The sequence below is a fragment of the Solenopsis invicta genome, chromosome 5 (assembly GCF_016802725.1).
Source record: "Solenopsis invicta isolate M01_SB chromosome 5, UNIL_Sinv_3.0, whole genome shotgun sequence".
Lineage (NCBI taxonomy): Eukaryota > Metazoa > Arthropoda > Insecta > Hymenoptera > Formicidae > Solenopsis > Solenopsis invicta.
The window spans coordinates 17,398,893-17,418,303 of NC_052668.1; the positions used below are offsets into that span (position 1 = coordinate 17,398,893).

General features: G+C 32.2%; 4 protein-coding genes across 7 annotated transcripts in view; 2 read left to right on the forward strand and 2 right to left on the reverse strand.

Moving 5' to 3' along the window:
• The window catches only part of LOC105205791 (microtubule-associated protein Jupiter), a 71,558-nt gene extending 67,707 nt beyond the window's left edge, over positions 1-3,851 (forward strand). For all 4 annotated transcript variants that reach the window (XM_039449381.1, XM_039449382.1, XM_011175300.3 and 1 more), the window contains one exon: positions 1,538-3,851. In XM_039449381.1, coding sequence (XP_039305315.1) covers positions 1,538-1,728 — 191 coding nt within the window. In that variant the 3' untranslated portion in view covers positions 1,729-3,851. The remainder of the gene's footprint in view (positions 1-1,537) is intronic.
• LOC105205867 (probable DNA mismatch repair protein Msh6) lies at positions 3,619-12,263 on the reverse strand. Its single transcript, XM_026131886.2, has 20 exons — positions 11,987-12,263; positions 10,932-11,093; positions 10,748-10,827; positions 10,251-10,319; positions 9,880-10,089; positions 9,669-9,803; positions 9,455-9,590; positions 8,842-9,122; positions 8,643-8,768; positions 8,439-8,523; positions 8,056-8,341; positions 7,819-7,974; positions 7,523-7,680; positions 7,358-7,446; positions 6,978-7,268; positions 6,655-6,870; positions 6,387-6,566; positions 6,106-6,283; positions 5,436-5,587; positions 3,619-5,271 (listed from the first exon to the last, which is right to left on the reverse strand). Exons 1-20 carry the CDS (start codon positions 12,126-12,128, stop codon positions 5,014-5,016), a joined length of 3,390 nt encoding a protein of 1,129 aa, XP_025987671.2. The 5' UTR covers positions 12,129-12,263; the 3' UTR covers positions 3,619-5,013.
• Positions 12,264-12,606: 343 nt separating this feature from the next.
• Positions 12,607-16,223, forward strand: LOC105205790 (pyrroline-5-carboxylate reductase 2). The gene is made up of 6 exons (XM_011175299.3): positions 12,607-13,000; positions 13,194-13,480; positions 13,574-13,655; positions 14,231-14,367; positions 15,043-15,254; positions 15,550-16,223. Exons 1-6 carry the CDS (start codon positions 12,910-12,912, stop codon positions 15,614-15,616), a joined length of 876 nt encoding a protein of 291 aa, XP_011173601.1. The 5' UTR covers positions 12,607-12,909; the 3' UTR covers positions 15,617-16,223.
• On the reverse strand, positions 15,507-19,217 carry LOC105205789 (pre-mRNA-splicing factor 18). Its single transcript, XM_011175298.3, has 4 exons — positions 18,781-19,217; positions 18,420-18,695; positions 17,250-17,678; positions 15,507-16,571 (listed from the first exon to the last, which is right to left on the reverse strand). Exons 1-4 carry the CDS (start codon positions 18,841-18,843, stop codon positions 16,335-16,337), a joined length of 1,005 nt encoding a protein of 334 aa, XP_011173600.1. The 5' UTR covers positions 18,844-19,217; the 3' UTR covers positions 15,507-16,334.
• Between the last annotated feature and the right edge of the window lie 194 nt (positions 19,218-19,411).

Below are 19,411 nucleotides of genomic sequence, written 5' to 3' on the forward strand. Positions count from 1 at the left end.
GCTTAATTTGATTTTTAAAAAATTGTCAGATGATAATTTAGATGTAAGTAATTGGTGAGTTGATATTAAGCGAGTCTTCGAGGGATGCTACGGTAAGTTCATACGATCGTGCTAAAGCGTAATAACTTCGCATATATATATCATTGTCTTTCCATAGTTTTTTATACAGGTGTTAATCCAGCTCGCAGACGATACATGAATTTGTTGTTCGATGGCTTTACGACTGTTTGAACTGTGTGCCTAATTGCCTGTGAGATTGAACAACTCTTTATCTTTCCCTAGTCCCTATCGAGATAAGCTCTCAACTGGTGCGACAACTTCGTTTGTGAAATCGAAGAGTTGAGGAATGACGTGAAATGTATTAATCGGGAGACTACATTCAGTGTTGGGCAAAATTCAATCAATTTATTGATTAATAATTACGATTAAAACTTCAATTAACGATTAACTATTTTTTTAATTAACTTGGATTTATTTCAATAATCGATTAAATCAAACGTAACTGTAATTATCATTAAATTTTTAGTCGTTATGTTAAGCAAAAACTTAATCGAATAATTATATAATATTGTTTGACAATTAATTACATGATTATATATTTTTAAAATTTTTAATCGATGATTATTTTAGTTAAATTAATCGATTAATGCCCAATACTGAACAAGTATATTCTATAGCGTTTACATTGGTGGTCTGAATACGGCAGCAAGCATGTGATATGGGTTTCGAATTTGAGTTGATAGAATTTTGGAATCTGCCAACGTCTTCTGTCAGGCGCGTAGGAACATAACGATAAAATTGATTAATAAATTACTTATCCAATGTAATTTATTAATCTCTTTCTTGTCTAATCATTTTACCTTTGAACAAGAGATTTTGCTCCGAAATCGACGTGAATATACAAAGAGAGTTCCTACGCTCTGAATCATTTGCATGCCAGAAATACGTGTGTTTGACAATGTAGAAATGAAATGTAGCTCATGTGCTCTTCAATCTTTTATACTTCAAATATATCTGTCTCTACGAAAAATCTTTACGTAACATTATCGAGATAACACGGTTATTTTGTTATAAAAATCGATTACGTATAAATACTTCTACTGTCAGTAAATAAAGCAGTGCAATTCTTTAGAAAAAAATCTTTAGAGAAAAATATTTGATAATTATTAAATATTTGATAATTATTAAATACGTAATCGCACAATGTAGGCAAAAACATGTAGTTTCTGTCTAGACGTTGCGTACCGATCGCTAGGTCTGTTTTGAGAATAGCGACGTGTCTATCTCGGAAGATAAAAAAATCTCTTAATAAATACCGACTAATTAATAATAGTAATTACAATTTTCGATTACAGCCAATAGAATTTAGACGTTGATTAACTTTAAACAAACTGAATGGCCATTGAAGTTAATCAGTTATATCAATAATTCCTAATTTCTCTAGAAGAAAATTTTAGAAGACCGAATAATTCGGATATTAGAACAAAGCTTCGTTCATGACGATTCCACTAATGAGAAAAAAAACCTGTTTCCACAGATGGCAACCCGGTAACCGGAACCGGCTACGCGTCCGAGGTGCAGAAGAACGGACTGGTCATGCAGAACGGAACCGCCAGCTCGAATTCCAGCATCAGCGGCGAGAAGTCGAACGACACGTCACCGGCGTCGGCAAAACCGCCGTCGCGCACCCGCGTCCCGCCCGGTGGCTATTCATCCGGACTCTGGTAAAGGGCGACGTCGTCACCGGGGTCGTCTCGTCTCTCCCCCACCGGAGTGATGCACCCCGATTAATTTTTTTTCGGCCCTGTACTCTTTAACCCATTAAAGCCCGCAGACCCACCTAGAGCCTTCTAATCGTCGTCCATAGAACGTTCCGAGCGGAAGTCTATTTTGCCACTGTATACTCAATGGATAATACCTTTTCTATGATTTTTCTAGAGATATTATACATAATAGAGAGAAAGAAAGTGAGAGAGAGAGACGAGATAATATAAATCGTGGGCTTTAGTGGATTAACACATGGTTCTCTTTCGCTTTGTACTAATTCAAGGAAATACATAGAGAGAAGTAAAAGAGTAAACGTGTTCTTAGGCCTCTTGATTCTCGGTTAACGATTAACTCTTTCGGTCTTAAGAGAGAACTGTAGGATTGACTTCGAATGTAATACGTGCTGATAATCACTTCTTTCAAAAACATTTAGCGATGTTTATTGTCAGGGCCGAAAGGGTTCAGCGAAAGAGCAGACGAAAGTAATAGTGAAATCGTGGATCCCCCAAATGTTTACAACACAGAAACGAGCAAGGAGTTGCGTTCGATCAGCAACGGTAAAGATCGCGTGTCTAAATTTATTGAGATGAGATTTTCTAAATTTTCTGAATTTTAATCGCGCATGGGATTTATTTTCACACAAAATTAATTACGTCGATCGAGAAACAAAAAGGTCTCCAGATATTTAAGCTTCTGACTTCTTCAACGTGGAAGACGGGAACGCGCGCGCAAGAGTGAACAGATTCCAGGTTTCTTGAACATAAATTGCCAGTTCTTCAATTAGCAACTCCGACACATGGATTTTTATCGCGTAACTGTATAGAGGTAGGTTAAAGCGATCATCGCGCGTAACATATTTTCGCGCGCCAGTCGGTGAACGATTCGCGAGTCGTAAATTACTATACGCAAGGAAGCGCGATTTCCTATCGGCAACGATTTACATGATAATGAGCCGTATGAAGCGGGGGAGAGCAAGTAACTCTCGGTAGAAGCGAAAGCATTTGTTTTAAAATGGAAAAATAATTAAAATATATGAGACTTGTAATCTCAAGAGTTAGGCTAAACCTAAGAGGGAAAAGATGTTTGCTCGAAGTACTTATTTTGAAATATTAGCTGATCTCGCGGGAAACTCGCTTGTTTCCCGTATCAATCAATAAACTGATCATAAAACTGTAATATAACATCAATGTTAAAATTACACTGAGAAAAAAAATTAAGGTATTAGCAAGCGAATGTTTCTTATGACGTTTTCTTCGATATTTATTAATTAAATGTGATTGTGATGATGAAATAGATTTCTGAAATATATTTTATTTTTGTGAAATATTTAATTTTTTTTTATTAGTTCATTTGTTAGGAATTTTATTTCGCAGTATTTAAATATTCATTTCATTGAAGTAAACTTATATCCTACATATAAATTATGAAGTATCTTTCTCTCAGTGTTTCACCATATTCAATTCGTTGATATTTGTCAACTTAGAGGCTCCGATATTTTCACTCATGTTTTCTGAAGTGTTTGGCTTTGATGAATGAGAGCATTGTACGTTTATTCGTGCGATTCCGAACGATCTGTCCCGTCGAATGATTGCGACATTTTGCTCGTTTCCAATGTTGCGCGTCAATCCATTTAATCAAAGAATTCGCTCCCACCTCGAGGTGAAGGGCAACGATACATATATTCACGTACACATATACTAAGATCGTAGGACTGCGATCATTATTGTACAATGCGGCGTTTGATTAGGAATGAGAACGGGAAAAAAAATCGTTGCACCAATCAATCCTGCCAAGCGTCGAAGAGATATATATTGGAAAAAAATATCAGAACATGCAATTAATGGGATAATTAACACTTTGAATGGAGTAACCGTGGATTCATGGTAAAAAATGTTAAAAAAAAAAAAATAGGGATGAAGCATTCAAGTCGCGAATGACTGAACGTGAGAGGAATGGACTGAAAAGTAGCAGCAGCGCGTTTGACAATGAAATTGTGAGATGGAGACCTCGGAGCTGTACATTAGAAGTGGCATGTGTTATTTCGAGAAAATAAAAGTGTACCATATATAACCCATTAAAACCAAGTTTCAAGTGCTTTCTTAATCTCTCCGTGCCTTCTCAATCGCATAATTTATCGTTGCGCGAACGATAAAAGAGAGGACCGAAAACTCCGTTTTTTTGCTCACGAGAGATTATCCACGATTATTTCTTGACCAGTGGAGCTGATGAAGAGAATGCAACGCTGATAACGTTAACACGTTCAAAGGTTCGTCGTGTCACCGTCATAAGTCTCTCGAAGTATAAAAAAAACGGAGGATCGTCGTTGTCGCACGACACTCTCAATTTATTCGCCAAAACTATTATTATTTATCTATTTATCGGTATTGTATACTCGTCTTCTTTTCTTAACGGGTAGAACCGAGCTCGTGCGCGACAAGTCGAGCGACGAACGGTTCGTTTCTCGTTTGTCGTGCGCCCGTCCGCGTTTATCGCCCTGCTTCTCTTCGATCACTTACGATAGCAACGCGTAATTGAATGTATTTATTTCGTAGTAGAGAGCCGTGCACATGTATTATCGTTTCTCCTTTCTCCACGCAAGGATTCTTACGCGGTCGTTTGGTGTGAGTTTTAAATATTGTTTGTAACACAATGCATTCATATTCGTCATAAGTAGTCTTTTTATACTCTGGCAATGATTAATAAAAATTTTGTAAGCAAGACGCCTCGCCTCGTTCCTTCCCAAAGTAGTGTCATGAAGGGATTCATTCGAAGATTTTAAATTGATCACAATATACATCGTGGCAGCTTTTATTGAAAAATAGATAAAAACACATAATGCAATCGAAAAAAAGGTACGTACTAAATAAAAATTATCACTGTGTAATACATACAATTACTGAATAATTTCAAACAATCAACTTCGTAGAAACAGAAATAATTATACAGCTATATTTTTACATGACGACGGATGAAGAACTTAATTAAATATATTAAATTCCTGCATAGTGTGTGCACTGTTATTTTATAGATTAAAAATGTGATTATTTAGAGCGCAGCTCGATACTTGTATGAAAATGTACGACGCAAGTATGCAATGTCTGTTTTTATACGCTATATAAGTTAGACACTTAGATAATTCATTGCTTAAGAAAATTCTGTACAAGTCACAAATCTAACTGCAAAGTGATTATTTTTTCCAAGTAACCTCTTAAAAAATATTTGTAAGAATATTCAATATTTAATACCTTAAATGATAGCAATGAGATTTCTCATTTCAGCACCGTTGGCCTTACAAAAAGCGCTAAATATGTGCTTGTGATTAGTTTCCTGCTCCATCTTGCTGGCTATCTCATGCGCTCTCTTAGTGATTATAGATGGTACGCCTGCCAATCGAGCGGCATTGAATCCGTAGGATTTCGGGCATGCCCCTTCGCTGAGCTTGTACAAAAATGTCACGGTCTCTTGTGACACTTCTTCTTCCTCCTCCGTTTCCACCATGCATGCCTGAAAATTAAAAATGCATCATAAAATAGTTCAAAAATTTCCCAAAAATATATAGTGCAACAAATATGTATATGCAATAAATTAGTAATGTAATTATGTAACATTTTCTTTTTATATTATCTTTTGAATGAAAGATCTATTCTAAAAATATTGAAGCTTCTCACCATGTGAGCTAATGTGACTTCTTCATTGGTTTTGTAATCTTCAACTAAAGAATGGTAATGCGTCGAAAATAATGTACGACAGTTTAGCTTGGTCAATGCATCGACGACCGAAGCTGCTATAGCTGTACCGTCATAGGTTGATGTGCCGCGTCCTGCAATAAGGAAATACTTTTTATTAATTTCGTCATTATAAGTAATAAACTAGCAATTTGATATGAATAAAAGACACAGCAAAATATAATACATTCAGAGAAAATTCATAGTGGTGGTAATTATAAAAGTTATATGTATAAAATTATATATATATATATATATATATAAAATTATATGTATAAAATTATATATATATATATATATATATAGTTCAATAAATTATTTTATTCTTGTTCTTGAATCCAAAATACAAACTTCTGCATAAGGTATAAGAAAATTAATCAATATCCTTCATTTTTTTTTATAAAATAGAAAGGACTCTGATTGGTTAATTCTTTTATGTGTCATGTAAAAATGTGCTTTGACTTTTACATTTTTAGAATCAATAACTTGTAGCGGTAACTAATTACTTTTTGAGAAAGAAAAATAACTAGTTATTTCAAAGTTACTTTCACAATCCTGATTTATTACGAACTTATTTATATTAATATACGTGCAGTTTTCTGTTTGTTCTTACCCAACTCGTCGAGAAGAACTAGTGAATAAGGCGTAGCGTGTTGTAGTATCGTAGCAGTTTCACTTAGTTCTACCAAGAACGTGCTTTGACCGGCCAGAATATCGTCATTCGCGCCCAATCGCGTGAAAATACGGTCCACTAGCGTCATGCAGCACGAACTGGCTGGAACGTAGCTGCCCTAGTTACGCGAGAAAATTAAATTTATGTTTTATTGATATAAGACATAATCAATTATTAATTTTACTCTCATTTTTTTTACATATTTTCATCACAAAACTTACTATTTGCGCCATGATTGTGATCAGACCTACTTGACGCATAAGGGTCGATTTACCTCCCATGTTCGGTCCCGTCAAAATCATGAAAGAGGCAGCGCTATCAGTTGCCAATGAAGTATCGTTCGGTATAAAATTATCAGATGCGATGCAGGGATGTTTCCCATCTTTTATCTTAATGAATATCTATAAAAAAAAACGTTTATTGTCATTATTGTTTCCAGTAAATGAGTAATCATTAATCCATAATATTTAAATATTACGATATTGTTACCTTGCCATCCGATCCGTCGTGAATTTCCGGAATACACATATCGCCGATTTGCACGTAATCCGCGAAAGAGATGAGCACATCCATAGTGGCCAATTTGTAAACAGCTGTATGCCACATATCATACTTTTCACTGAACTGTGCGAATATTCGCCTATTAAGATCTTTCAGGACTTTGTCCTTATGCTCTTCGGCATTCATTTGTCTTGCCAAAAGTTCCTATAATAATTAAGATTAAATTTACTAACTTTTTGAATTTTAATATTTTTACAGAGAATCTGACAAATTGTTCTAGAATTAAAAATATTAATTATTATTTTACTTGCCTTTGCCTCGGCAGTATAATAACGTTTAAAACCTTTCCTTTGTGACTGTAATTCGTATCCGGGACCAACTTTCTTAACTTGCGACTCGGGAATTTCGATTTGATAACGTTTTCTATCTGTTCCATGGAATGTTACTTTTACGCCGAAATGCTGTTTTTGTTTTTCCAAGTATTCGTCTAGATCTTTCTTGATCTCTGCGAGCTCGAGGAGAACTGAATCATATTCAGCGTCTACTCCTTTCTTCGGAACGATGCAGCCTTGCTTCTTAGCATCTTCGTGATCAAATGCGGTCTGAAATTATTATAAGGCTGCAGGGTTTGTTGAGTAAAAAAAAAAAAGAAGCGATTGAAATTCAAAGGAAATAAAAGTGAAAGCCATACCTTGAAATAGTCTAACGTCTCTCTTAATTGTGGGAACTCACCGTCCGGTTCATACCGAGTATAGCGAGTTATCAGATTACTTTTGAAATCTGTAAATCGCAAAGATATAAAATTAGACATATTAGATATAAAAATTTATTATATTTAGAAACAAAATAAGCATACCATCAAACAGTTCGATAAATTTCAACACTTCTTCGAATTTGGCGAGTGTCGTAGTGAAATCCACAATTATTCTTTTCGAATAGGTCGGGCCTTCAAACATTATGGCTCTACCTTCGGGATGATTTTTCATTTTAGCTGCATTTCCCTGAGCGTGTATCCTGTTAAAATAAAAAAAAAAAAAAACATAATTTAAGTTAATGGCTGCTTTCGGCAGAGAAAGCGACTGAATGCATAGCCATTCATATTTTAAATTTTCAGAAGCGGAATTTATCATCGCTGGTAAATTTTCAACTTGCTTGCTTAAGAGTCTTTCAAGATCCGGCAGAGCTGACAAAATTGCGCGAGCCGACTGTGTCACATCCATTCGATCCACTAATTCCTGCACAGCTTGCTGGCGCTCTATAATAACAGTTTTGCGGCAAGACGGTCTGCAGATCCATTCGCGCAGCAATCTAAAAATATATTCTTATCTTTATAGAACGTACGACAAAAAAATAGTACGTACAAAAAGAGTACCAAAGATCGAAATTTACCTTTTGCCAAATGCAGTACAGCAACGGTCTAATACACTAATGAGCGAACCTTCTCCGAATAGTCTCAGATTTTTTATTGTAACAGCGTCTATTACCATAGTGTTTGCGTAATTGAGACCTGCGCGGCTACTGGCGGCTGAAAAGTCTGGGGGAGTATAAGTATTGAAACAAGCTTGCGCTAATAATTGCTGTTCAAGTAGAAATTCCTTCAGCAAATAAACGCATCCTCCTAGCGCGTGTACCGCTAATTCTTTATTATCTGCCGGCGTTAAACCCAAACTGTCTCCTAATAAACATAACAAAATATAATTTATATTACACAAATTATTAGAAATATATAAAAAGAAAGAACACAGACACACATTTTTTAATTATATAATTACCTTCATTTAAATAAGGTTTCAAACCCTCAGGCCATGCAAAGCTTGAACCATCCTCTTTTTTGAAATAACTTTCTTCGTGAAGTTTCTTTAAAAAGACAAAAGATATTTAATACATACTAAACACAAGATATAATTTATCGATTATTATTACGACTAAAATTTTATTTTTGATTGTAATGATTTAAAAGGTCAGTCGTTACTGACCTTTAGTACGGTTGTAGCAGACCAAAATTGTGTCTCGCGTTGCAACGATTCTTTCAACGCCGCTGGTAGAGTACTGTTTATAAGCTGCTGAGTTTTTTGCGACAAATTATTGCGTTCGTATATTATCTAAGACAAAATAGAAATCAACGTTTGTTTATCAATAAATATATGTAATATTTAAATTATAATAAACTCATACATGAACCGGTGGATGATGAGCCAGCAAAGTCAATAGCCTCGAGTTGCAACGATCGTCGACAAATTGGCCAAGGTAAAATTCACCTATCGTCGTGTCTATAAAGCAAACTCCGTAGGAGCTGGCCGTTGAACCGACATCGCATTTTTCGACCAGGGATAACAGATAATTAGAGTTTGGTGTAGACGCTTCCACGTCTAACGGAGTATACACTCTTGTGCCTCTAGTACTGACTTGACAAATTTCCCGCTTCACGACTTTATCGAATTTTGTCGGTCTGGACACTATAAATAAAAAGATATGGATGTTCAATATTCAGAGTAACATATAGGGTAAATGGCCTCAACTGATTGTGTTCCAAACACTGGAAATTTTATTTTAAATACTTTCTTAAATGTATAAATTACATTATTACATAGTTGTATTTGATTTTATTTGAATTCTCAAGAAATCTAATTATTGTTATAATATTTTATTAAAAGTAAAACTTCAATCTTTTAATTAAAAAAAAGCATTTAAGATCGAATTTCCAAATATTTGGGACATTCACAGTAATTAGGCTATTTATAATTCAGAGATGTCTTTTCACAAAATATATATTTCTGTAATTTTATACTTTTGCTGCAACGTGTCGCCATCATTTCCGGATTTTCAGTTTGCTCAATTCGCGCGACTTTGTATCCTCTCTCTATTAGACTCGCCGAGTAACGACCATATCCAATTTCCGGAAATCCGGAATGAGCAAATTCACCCTGTAATAATACTTAATGCTATAAAAATGAATTCAGGAACAGTTTTGGCGATTCTCGAATGTATGTACATAAACTTACTCGCATGTACGTGAGGCTGAGCTCATTGACACCGATAACTGCATCCATGTGATACAATTCATAGAATTTGCCGATTTTAAAGAAAAATACACAGTCAAAGTGTTTACTTTTTAACTCCCACCACTGCCTCATTGCCTAAACAAATTTTAGAATAAGCGATTGTGTTACTGTTAATAATTAGTAAAAATTCAATGATAAGAACTTCTCTTACAGGAGTCTGATTATTTAAAAAGTCAGTAGGTACGTAGAGCGTTTTGGGATCATAATCTGGATCATTCAACGTTCGTCTGTTTATGTCTTTTATCTTCTCTGGTTTTAGGAAATCTAATTTTAAATGAGGCCAAGTTTGCGGAGCTGCGGGCCGATTGCTTACTGTTTGACTTTGCACAGACATAGATTGTTTCGAATCTTTTTTATTGTTCTAGAAAGACATTATTAAGTCCATTAATCTTTTTGCATAGCAAAAGCTTGTGCTCTAGGAATGTTTTAGTAATACGTAACAATTATACTTATAAATAAAACTTAACTACATATTTAAGGATAAAAAGATATAGACAATCTTGTAATTAATTATGTACTTACTGTTTTTGCATTACGAGAATTACTTGCTTGCCCTGACTTGGATTTAGAATGGGAAGTCTTTTTCTTTTGCTAAAGAAAATATATTACATAATTTTTTTGTGACAAACTTTGTGATTAACTTTCCGATTTTAATATTTCTATTTCTTCCATCTGCAATTTGGGTCTTTTTTTATTCAGTCTAAATTTTTTACTATTTACACTTTCAAAAAATTTGAAAAAATTCAAAATAACTTTTCACCATCTTTACTATATTATCGAGGCACAATGGACTGCAGTTTGCATGCCACAGGCGGATCTTCAACTGAGAACCACCCCCTCAGTCTATTATTATTATTACTATATTATTAGTTTTTTAATTTAAATATAAAAATCTTTATTTAATAAAAATTAAAATTTTAGTGGAAAAATATGAAAATATAATTTTGCTCATGTCAAAAAGACCCAAATTGCAACGGTGGTTAATATTTATTATAGCGCTTGAAATATATTGTTTTTACCACTGGTGATTCCTCTTCTGTCGAAGGTTCATGTTCCGTCTCTCCTTCAGAACTTGATTCAGATTCCTCAGACTCAGAACCTGTAGTACATAATATTGAACACATAATATTGTCTTTCCTAGCTATCTTCTCAACTTAAAATTATAATAACTTAGGAATGTTATTGTTAATCCAAACAGCAAACCTGGCTTGAATTCTTCTTCAGAATCTTCACCAGACTCAACATCGGGAATAATAAGACGCCGTTTTTTAGGCCTTATAGGCTCATCTTCATCCTCCTCACTGTTCTCCTTATATGATCTTTTCTTATCATCAGTATTTTTATTTTCTTTTCCATTTCTGAATCCTACATGTGAATTAACACAATATATATGTAATTAGTATAAGAATGATAATATTAATAATTTAAATTACAGTCAAAATAAACATTTAGTGTGGATGATTGTTCATTTATATCCTATGCATTTCTTTGAAATACTAGAAGCATCTAGGCAAAGATATGTTTTGATATACACTGCCAATATTGAAAATACTATAGTTCACATTATATATATTATCGATGTTCAGTAACAGTCTGGCAGTATATATTAAAGCATTTCAAATAACAGTCTTTATCTGTTTCTTAAAAAAAAAGTTTAACATCTAGATAACAGGTCTGGTACAGCGAATTCAGTATGTGCACATCCTTTATGCAGGAGAAATAATTCAACTTCTAAAACAGTAGACACTTCAATTATTTTTTCTTGTGTAGTTTGGAGTGAATTTTAAGGCATGAAAGTACATTTCCTTAAGTTATTTTTGTTTCAAGTTGTGAATTTTTACAAAACGTGTTTTTCAAAATGTGTTTTTCTAATTTTGTCGACTGTAATTAGTTATAACAATTTTCTATATACAATTTTTTTAACTATGATACAAATACTTTCTAAAGACATGTAAGAGTCAATGAAGAATTCTTTTATATTTTTAAAAGTAATGAAAATTCAAACATAAATGATTGTGCGTAGAGAAAGTACCTAAAAATTAACGTGTACTCTCAAAGTGTTAAATTGAAGATCATGATACAGTCATGTATGTACCAGTGTTAATTCTATATAAATTATTTCATATAAACATTTATAAACATTATAGTACTGAAAAGTAATGTTACATATGAGACTATGATTCATTTTATCCTCATATGTGTTGTTTGATGCAATTGATAGCATATTTCTATTCAAAAAACGTTTTTACAAATCAAACCTTTGTTTTTTTGTCCTCTTTTGGGAGTCTGTGACTTTTCTCTATGCTCCTTCGCCTGCGTCTCCGATTTTTTTAAACTTTTCGGAGAAGTAAAATAATTGAGTATTGTATTTTGTACTTTCGGCGTACTTGGCTTCGGCATGATCGAACGAAAGTAATATCAGAAGATATCATTTAGAAGTTACGACAAAAAGAATCCAAGAATAGCCATGCGGCGATGTGGAAACGATGTAACCACATACAATGAATGCGTTAAAAGCCCGGCAAAATCGAGACTTGTTTTCGGTTTTCCAAAAGATATCGCGATTCGACCGCCGAGAGTGCACTTAGTGCAACTCTATTGCGTTCCGAAATTCTGCCAGTATTGTCCCTTAGGGCCAGTTTCACAACCATCAGTTAATTTAATCGGCTGATTATTCTATCGGAATTGACCAATTGTATTTGTCGTTAAGTAGAATTGACCAGAAATAACCAACCACAATTGACACTTAACCAGTCAGTTAAGTTAATCGGTAGTTGTGAACTGACCCTAAGGAATACATGATGTAAACTATAGATTTTTAGCACTAAGAAAAAATAAATATGAAAATGTAAAAATACTTGAAATAAAAAGGTTTTTTTCTTTAGTAATCTTTGGGTTTCCGATTATTTCTTCCACCACGGTCCCTCCCCAAAAACGCCGGCCGGGATGGCCGCTCTCGGTTCTCTGGGTTTTCTGTCCTGCTCTGTCCTCTCTGTACATACCACAGTATATTCTTTCTTATACTGTGGTACATAGGGTACATACATACATTACATACAAGTAACAACGGCTTACGTTTACGCAATTATAGAAAGAGCTTTGACGAACTTTATACATACCACTTTGCACGTGACATTGTTTACTATTTCAACGCACAACTATTGAATTGTGGTCGCGAATTATGACGGAACAGTATCTAAAATCTATAAAAGTAGGATTTATCGGAGGCGGAAATATGGCCTGTGCTATAGGCGCTGGTTTAATTCGTAAAGGTAAAGCAAGAATACTTGCTCGCTCATCAGTAAGTCTAAAACGAGACAGATTTACATATGTTAATTCACTCTTTATCTTTTTCTAATTCTTAGTACTAGAAAAAAAAATTAGTTAAACCGAGGTCGAATTTAATCTTTATTAGTAAACATGAGCATAAGTGACATTTTTTTTGTTTTCTTGCAAAAAAAACAGGTATATTGAATCCAGATAATGTCTGGATTTCCAGCCGCACAAACAGAACACATGAATTTTGGAGGGATCTAGGAGTTCATCCAACGTTAAAGAACAATGAAGTCATAAGCAACTGTAACATCATATTTCTGACAGTGAAACCACAAATGTTGGATGATGCACTTGAAACTCTCAAAAGCCTACAACAGGGCCAGGAAATAAGTAATGAAGTTCCCACAAGCATAAAACCAGACAGCAAGCTTTTTATTTCAGTGCTGGCTGGAGTAACTCTTGATACTTTGCATACTGTAAGTTTGCAATTAAATGATAATAGGAAAATATAGTAATTTTGTATAACATAATGTTTTAAATTTCATCAACTTATGACAAAGTGTTTTTAGAAACTTTATGCAATCATAAATTTTCCAAAAATAATAAGAGCCATGCCAAATACACCCATGATGATTGGAGAAGGAATTACAAGTATGTTAAGAAGATGCTTTGTTAAATATACTATCACGCAAAAGTTTCAACACGCTTGAAATTTCCTTGCTTTTTACAAAAAGTTAAGGGAATCTCAAAGTGACACAATTACTGATTTTTTAAGGTATAAAATTCTCTGAATTAGCTTTATTGAATTGAAAACTTGTTTACACATATATGATACATACAAGATTAAATCACTGAATACTCAAGGAGAAATCATATTAAAAGATTATGATATATTGGTATTTTTTAAATTTTTATTAAATTTAAGTTGAGTATCTCATGATTTATTCTTGTATGTGCAAGTAGTAATTATTAATACAGAGTTGAATCTAGATTATGCAAACAAGACACTTGTCTATAAATTTGAAGAAACAAAAATGGAAATATAAATTTGAAGTATGTATTTAAGCTCTTTTCTCTTTAAAATGTATTTTTAAAGACTGAAGATTTTTTTTCATCAAAATACTCAACTTTCATGAGATATGAAAGAAATCTTAAGTATACTGAAACTTTTAAGCAGTAGTTTAGATCATATATAAAACTTATACATTAATAAGTGTAATTTTTAGTTTATTCCAGTAAAAATGCTGAGGCCAAAGATCTAGAACTGGTAGATACATTATTCTCTTACATTGGCATGAGTCAAAATGTTCCAGAGAATCTTATAAATAGCATTGGTGGTTTGTCAGGAAGCGGCCCCGCATTTGTAAGTTGTTATACTAATTGTTTAATAGTTAGAAAAAGTGTAATCTGATTATTATGATAATAATAGTTTTAAACATTTTAATTCTTTGTTTGAAGATATTGTCATTTTCTATTCAAGATATTTTTTTATTTTGACTCGTGAAAATTATTGAGTAATACAAATATATATTTTTTTTATAAAACCGTACAAAATTTTTTCACATAACCAAGTTATGTCTGTTTAATGCTATGATTTCATTTCAAATATTTAATCACTACAATGGTTTTACGCTCTTGTTATAAATTACAGAATAATTAAAGGCCCTGAACGAGCAAATCTATTGTTTAAATAATTTATTAAAATCTAACAAGAATGCAAATACTGTACGTTTTGGTCTAACTTGACCTTCAGCCGTACATTAACATTAATTTATCCTTATTAATATTAAATTAATATTAACGGTTTAACTTGACCTCCTTTAGCTATACATTAACATTAATTTAACATTAATGTACGGTTGAAGTTGGTGAAGTTAGATCAAAACGTACCATATTTGCATTCTTGTTAGATTTTAATAAATTATTTAAATAACAACCGATTTGCTCGTTTAGGGTCTTTAATTGTTCTGTTAAATATTTAATATTTTAAAAATAAATATGATCTTAAAAGAAAAAATTTTTTTTTGTGTGTACTTAGGCATATCTCGTCATAGAGGCATTAGCGGATGGAGCTGTAAAAATGGGTGTGCCAAGACCAATGGCAACTAAATTTGCGGCACAGGTGCTAGTAGGGGCTGGAAAAATGGTACTTGAAACTGGACGACATCCCGGCCAGTTAAAGGACGAGGTCTGTTCAGCTGGTGGTACTACTATTACTGGTGTTCACGCTATGGAAGTAAGAGGAGTCAGGTATTTCATAAATCTTTGGATACAAGATATATCTTTAAATACAAGATGTCTGCTAATAACCGCGAGTTAAATTGATAAAAATGTTTTAATAATTAATGTGAAAATCGTAAAATAGAGAGTAGAGAACTTTTCTGTTTGACCTGCTTTACTTGCCTATGACGGTTATTATCAGACTGTATGCATTGTTTATGCATTTAATTAATCAGTGCATACACAATAAATAAATAAAAATCAGTAATTTGAGAAATACAATTAATGTTTTAATTTCTAATTTTATTTTAATCATTGAATACAGAGGATCTCTGATGAATGCTGTCGAGGCTGCTGTGAATAAAACGAATGAACTGTCTAAGTTAAAATAATTCTTTTTAGTTAATTGAGGTGAGTAGATGAAGTAAATGTATGATATTTATGTATGATATTATTACTTATATAAGCTATTTAAATATTTAAAGATATTAGTTTCATGTAATGCAATATAAATTTTTTTTATTTTATCTTTGGGAACCTCAGTATAGTTAATTTTGATATTAAAAGTGTGTATAATAAATACTTATAAATCACTTATTTGAGAAATAACACAAGTCAATTTTTGTTAAAATTTAAATATTAGGGAATTCTCACAAGTAAGATATACAATTTCCTTTATACAATGTAATAAAATCAATACGACTATGAAAAAGTTTGTTGTTATTATCATAGTCGGTTTTTCGAAAAAAAAGAGAAAAATTGATTTTTTCTATATATTTTAAATTTTATTTTATAATTTTTCTCAAAAGAATCTTCACATTCTTAGAAAAGTTATTAGATTTACAGAATTTCCTAATTTAAAAAAACCTATTTTATACGGGTTCCGTATAATGATTTTTTACTTACAATGTTTCTCAAATCCATATAGACAGTGTATTGTTCTATCAACTACCTCAAAAAAAAATATTACAAACTATAATAAATTTATTTTGTAAAAGATCTATTCTATGTTATCTCTAATATCATTAATATGTAAATGTGTAATTACATGTAGAAATAAATTTATGAATTATAGTGCTATAAACTTTTTATACATTTTGTCGTAAAAATCTAATTTTTCGAGTATTCTACGCAACGTGAAGGGTCTGTAGGATAATATTCTTGACATTTAGTCATCAGTCTTTTGAGTGCTTGAATGTACTTTCTCTGAGTTTCGTCATTCATGACATGAGCAACATTCTTGGAGAAGATTTTCTCTCTACCGGTACGGGCGTGAATGCCGACCATAGTTACACCAATAGGCCATGGAGAGTTGCCTATTGCCATTTGCAAATAAGCATCACTAGCCTGAAATAAAAAATTGGATTATATATAATTTTGTATGCTTATCAAAATTTAAAAAAAATATTATTTTATATGAAATAAGAGGAAGTGCCATTTCTCAGTCAAAGCGAAATTTGGTATTTAATAATATCTTCATATTTATTATTAAAAATTTATTTTTTAGTTCTTAATTTATATTGTTTCCTAAACAAGCTGTCATCTCATTTTGATATTAATTATCTTAGATATTTTAAATAATTAATTATGTTAGATTATTGACGTTATATTATTTATTTTAAATGTAATAATGCGCTATAATTAAAAAATATATAATTTTTTATAAAAATATACCAATTTAACTTATTAATAAAATCAATCCTAATTACATAAAAATAAAAGTTTCTTAATTCTTTAAAGAGAAGATTTAAAAATGTTATCACTTTTATATTATTTAAAAAATTGAATAAAATGTATGTGTAAAACATCTTTTTAAATTGTTAAAAAAGGAATCTAAATTTAAAAAATAATATTGATTTTTATTTAAAATTTTGTGGTTCACCTTTCTAAAGCCTGTACTGTACTTTATATACATCTAGATATTAAATCTGCGTTTTGATATACTAATTCACAATGTCATAATTTATAATTCAACGTTTCTGAAATGTTGATTGTGTATGAGATTATATGCAATTGAATATTTACCAGTATATAGTTACGCTGCAGCAAATGTTTGACGATTTCTGTTAAACTGTCAGTTATATCCTCTGGCAAAGATTTGTTCTTCAATTTTCTTAGAAGTGGTTTCAAATACTCTCTCGTTTGAGCATATGTGGCGCTATCCATCTTGCCCTTCGTGCTCATCTTTTCGACGGCTGAACGACTATTTAACTGATTGCCCCATATTTGGACTAGATATTGTACAAACAAGGTAATAACATTCATATCAAAATCCTTGTCTCCCTTGTTCAATTTAGTCGACATTTTCTCTATGTCTTCGTAAGTGACACCTTCATCAGGCACGTTAACATCTCCTTTTCCATCGAGATTTTGGGATTTGGAGGATGTCAAGATTTCGTTGAGATATGCCTGATCTACTTGCTCCATGGCCTCTTGAAAATCATTTCTGAAGCCCTATTGATAAATCATTGTAATCAAAATTTTTAATAATAATTTAAACTAAACTTTTTAAATGAATTAAATATATAGAGAGCTAACAATGGTTGACCTTGGTGTCTAATAATATTTATATATAAGTTTTAAATAATTTTCAGTTTATAAGACTATTGCTACTTGAAACAATTATGAACTGAAGTTAGAAATAATAGTCACTGCACCTGTTGCTGAACATCAGTAATTGATTGTTTAAGAAAATTATTAAAATAATAATTTCAAATAATAAATTACAGATTGATACTTTTTAGATAAATTTATTAAAATACTTTTTACTTCAAAATATAATTATTTTCATTTATTGACTGGTGCAGCGACTATTTCAATTTAAATAGATCAACAATTTTAATAATACTTGGAATACAAAATTTCCAAATTTAATTGATTTTAAGTAATGTATAAGCATGTGGCAATGTGGCAGAAGAAGTTGCAAGTTTGCTTTTTATGCCAAAAATCTGGGTTCCACTCGGAACAGTAAAATTTTAAATAAATTTTTAATCGATTTTAGAAGCAATCACCACTTCTCAAAAGGCAAACCACTGACAATAACTCTGAGCAGAAAAATCTCTTCTAATAGATCGTTCAGAACCGACATTAAAATTGTAGGTCCCATATATTTATGAATATAGAAGAGATTGCCTATGCGCTGACAAGCATATGGGAAGCAAAGAAGAAGAATGTGTAAGCAGATGGATATTTCACCTTGTTCACTTCTGGCTCAAGGATTTCACATTTCCTTAATCTCTTGAATGCTTCTATCTCGGATTCACCAAATAACAAAATGGGCTCTGCTCGTTCGCGTAATCGCCTGATTACTTCTTGCCTGGACAGCAAATGTTCGGAACTACTATCTGTTAAGTGTTCTTCTGATTGTTGGCTAATGTTTGAAGGAGCAACTTCATTGCTTCCCTTGTCAGTTTCGTGTACTTCCTGTTGCTTCGATATTAGTTGACTCCTCTTGAAATATTTTTTATTTCCCTGAAAGATACATTTAACATAATATTAATTAAAAATTAAATAATAATTGATCACGCTATGAAATCACAGAACATGTGTGACATACCAAGACGTGACTTTCTTCTAGCTCCTTGCGTTTCCTCATTATTTCCGCTTTTAGAATATCCATTTTGCTAATAGACGATAACAAGATGAATAAAAGTTCAATTGTACAAATAAAAAACGAGCTTCATATGCTTTTGCTCCAGAAATTTAAATTTGTTTTCCGTGAAAGGTTATATTATTGACATTTATAATTATTATTAAATAATCATTCAGTTTAGCTACCTCTGTATCAATACTGATAAATTTAAGTTTAATCAATACGTTTTTTGTACGAAAAGAAAGAATCTCGAGAAAAAAACGTCACTCCGTTTCGTGAAGCGAGGTATTAGCAATAGTCATATTAGAATTGACAACTGTTTGGGTTAGGATACATCTGTCATACACCAAGCATGCGTCGTAATAAAAAATGCGCGAAATATGAAATATAAACCTTGTTCGTGTAATATGCAGATATATTTATATATTTGTTTTAGAATAAATTTAATTGTTATAATTGTGTGTTCACTACCCAACAATGTAATTTTCAGAAATAGAATGTAATTTTTAAACACATGAATAAGAACATTAATTATTGATCTCGAGTCGATAATGGCGCCTCTCAAGTTCCTACAGGTTCCTCTCTGCCTGGTTAC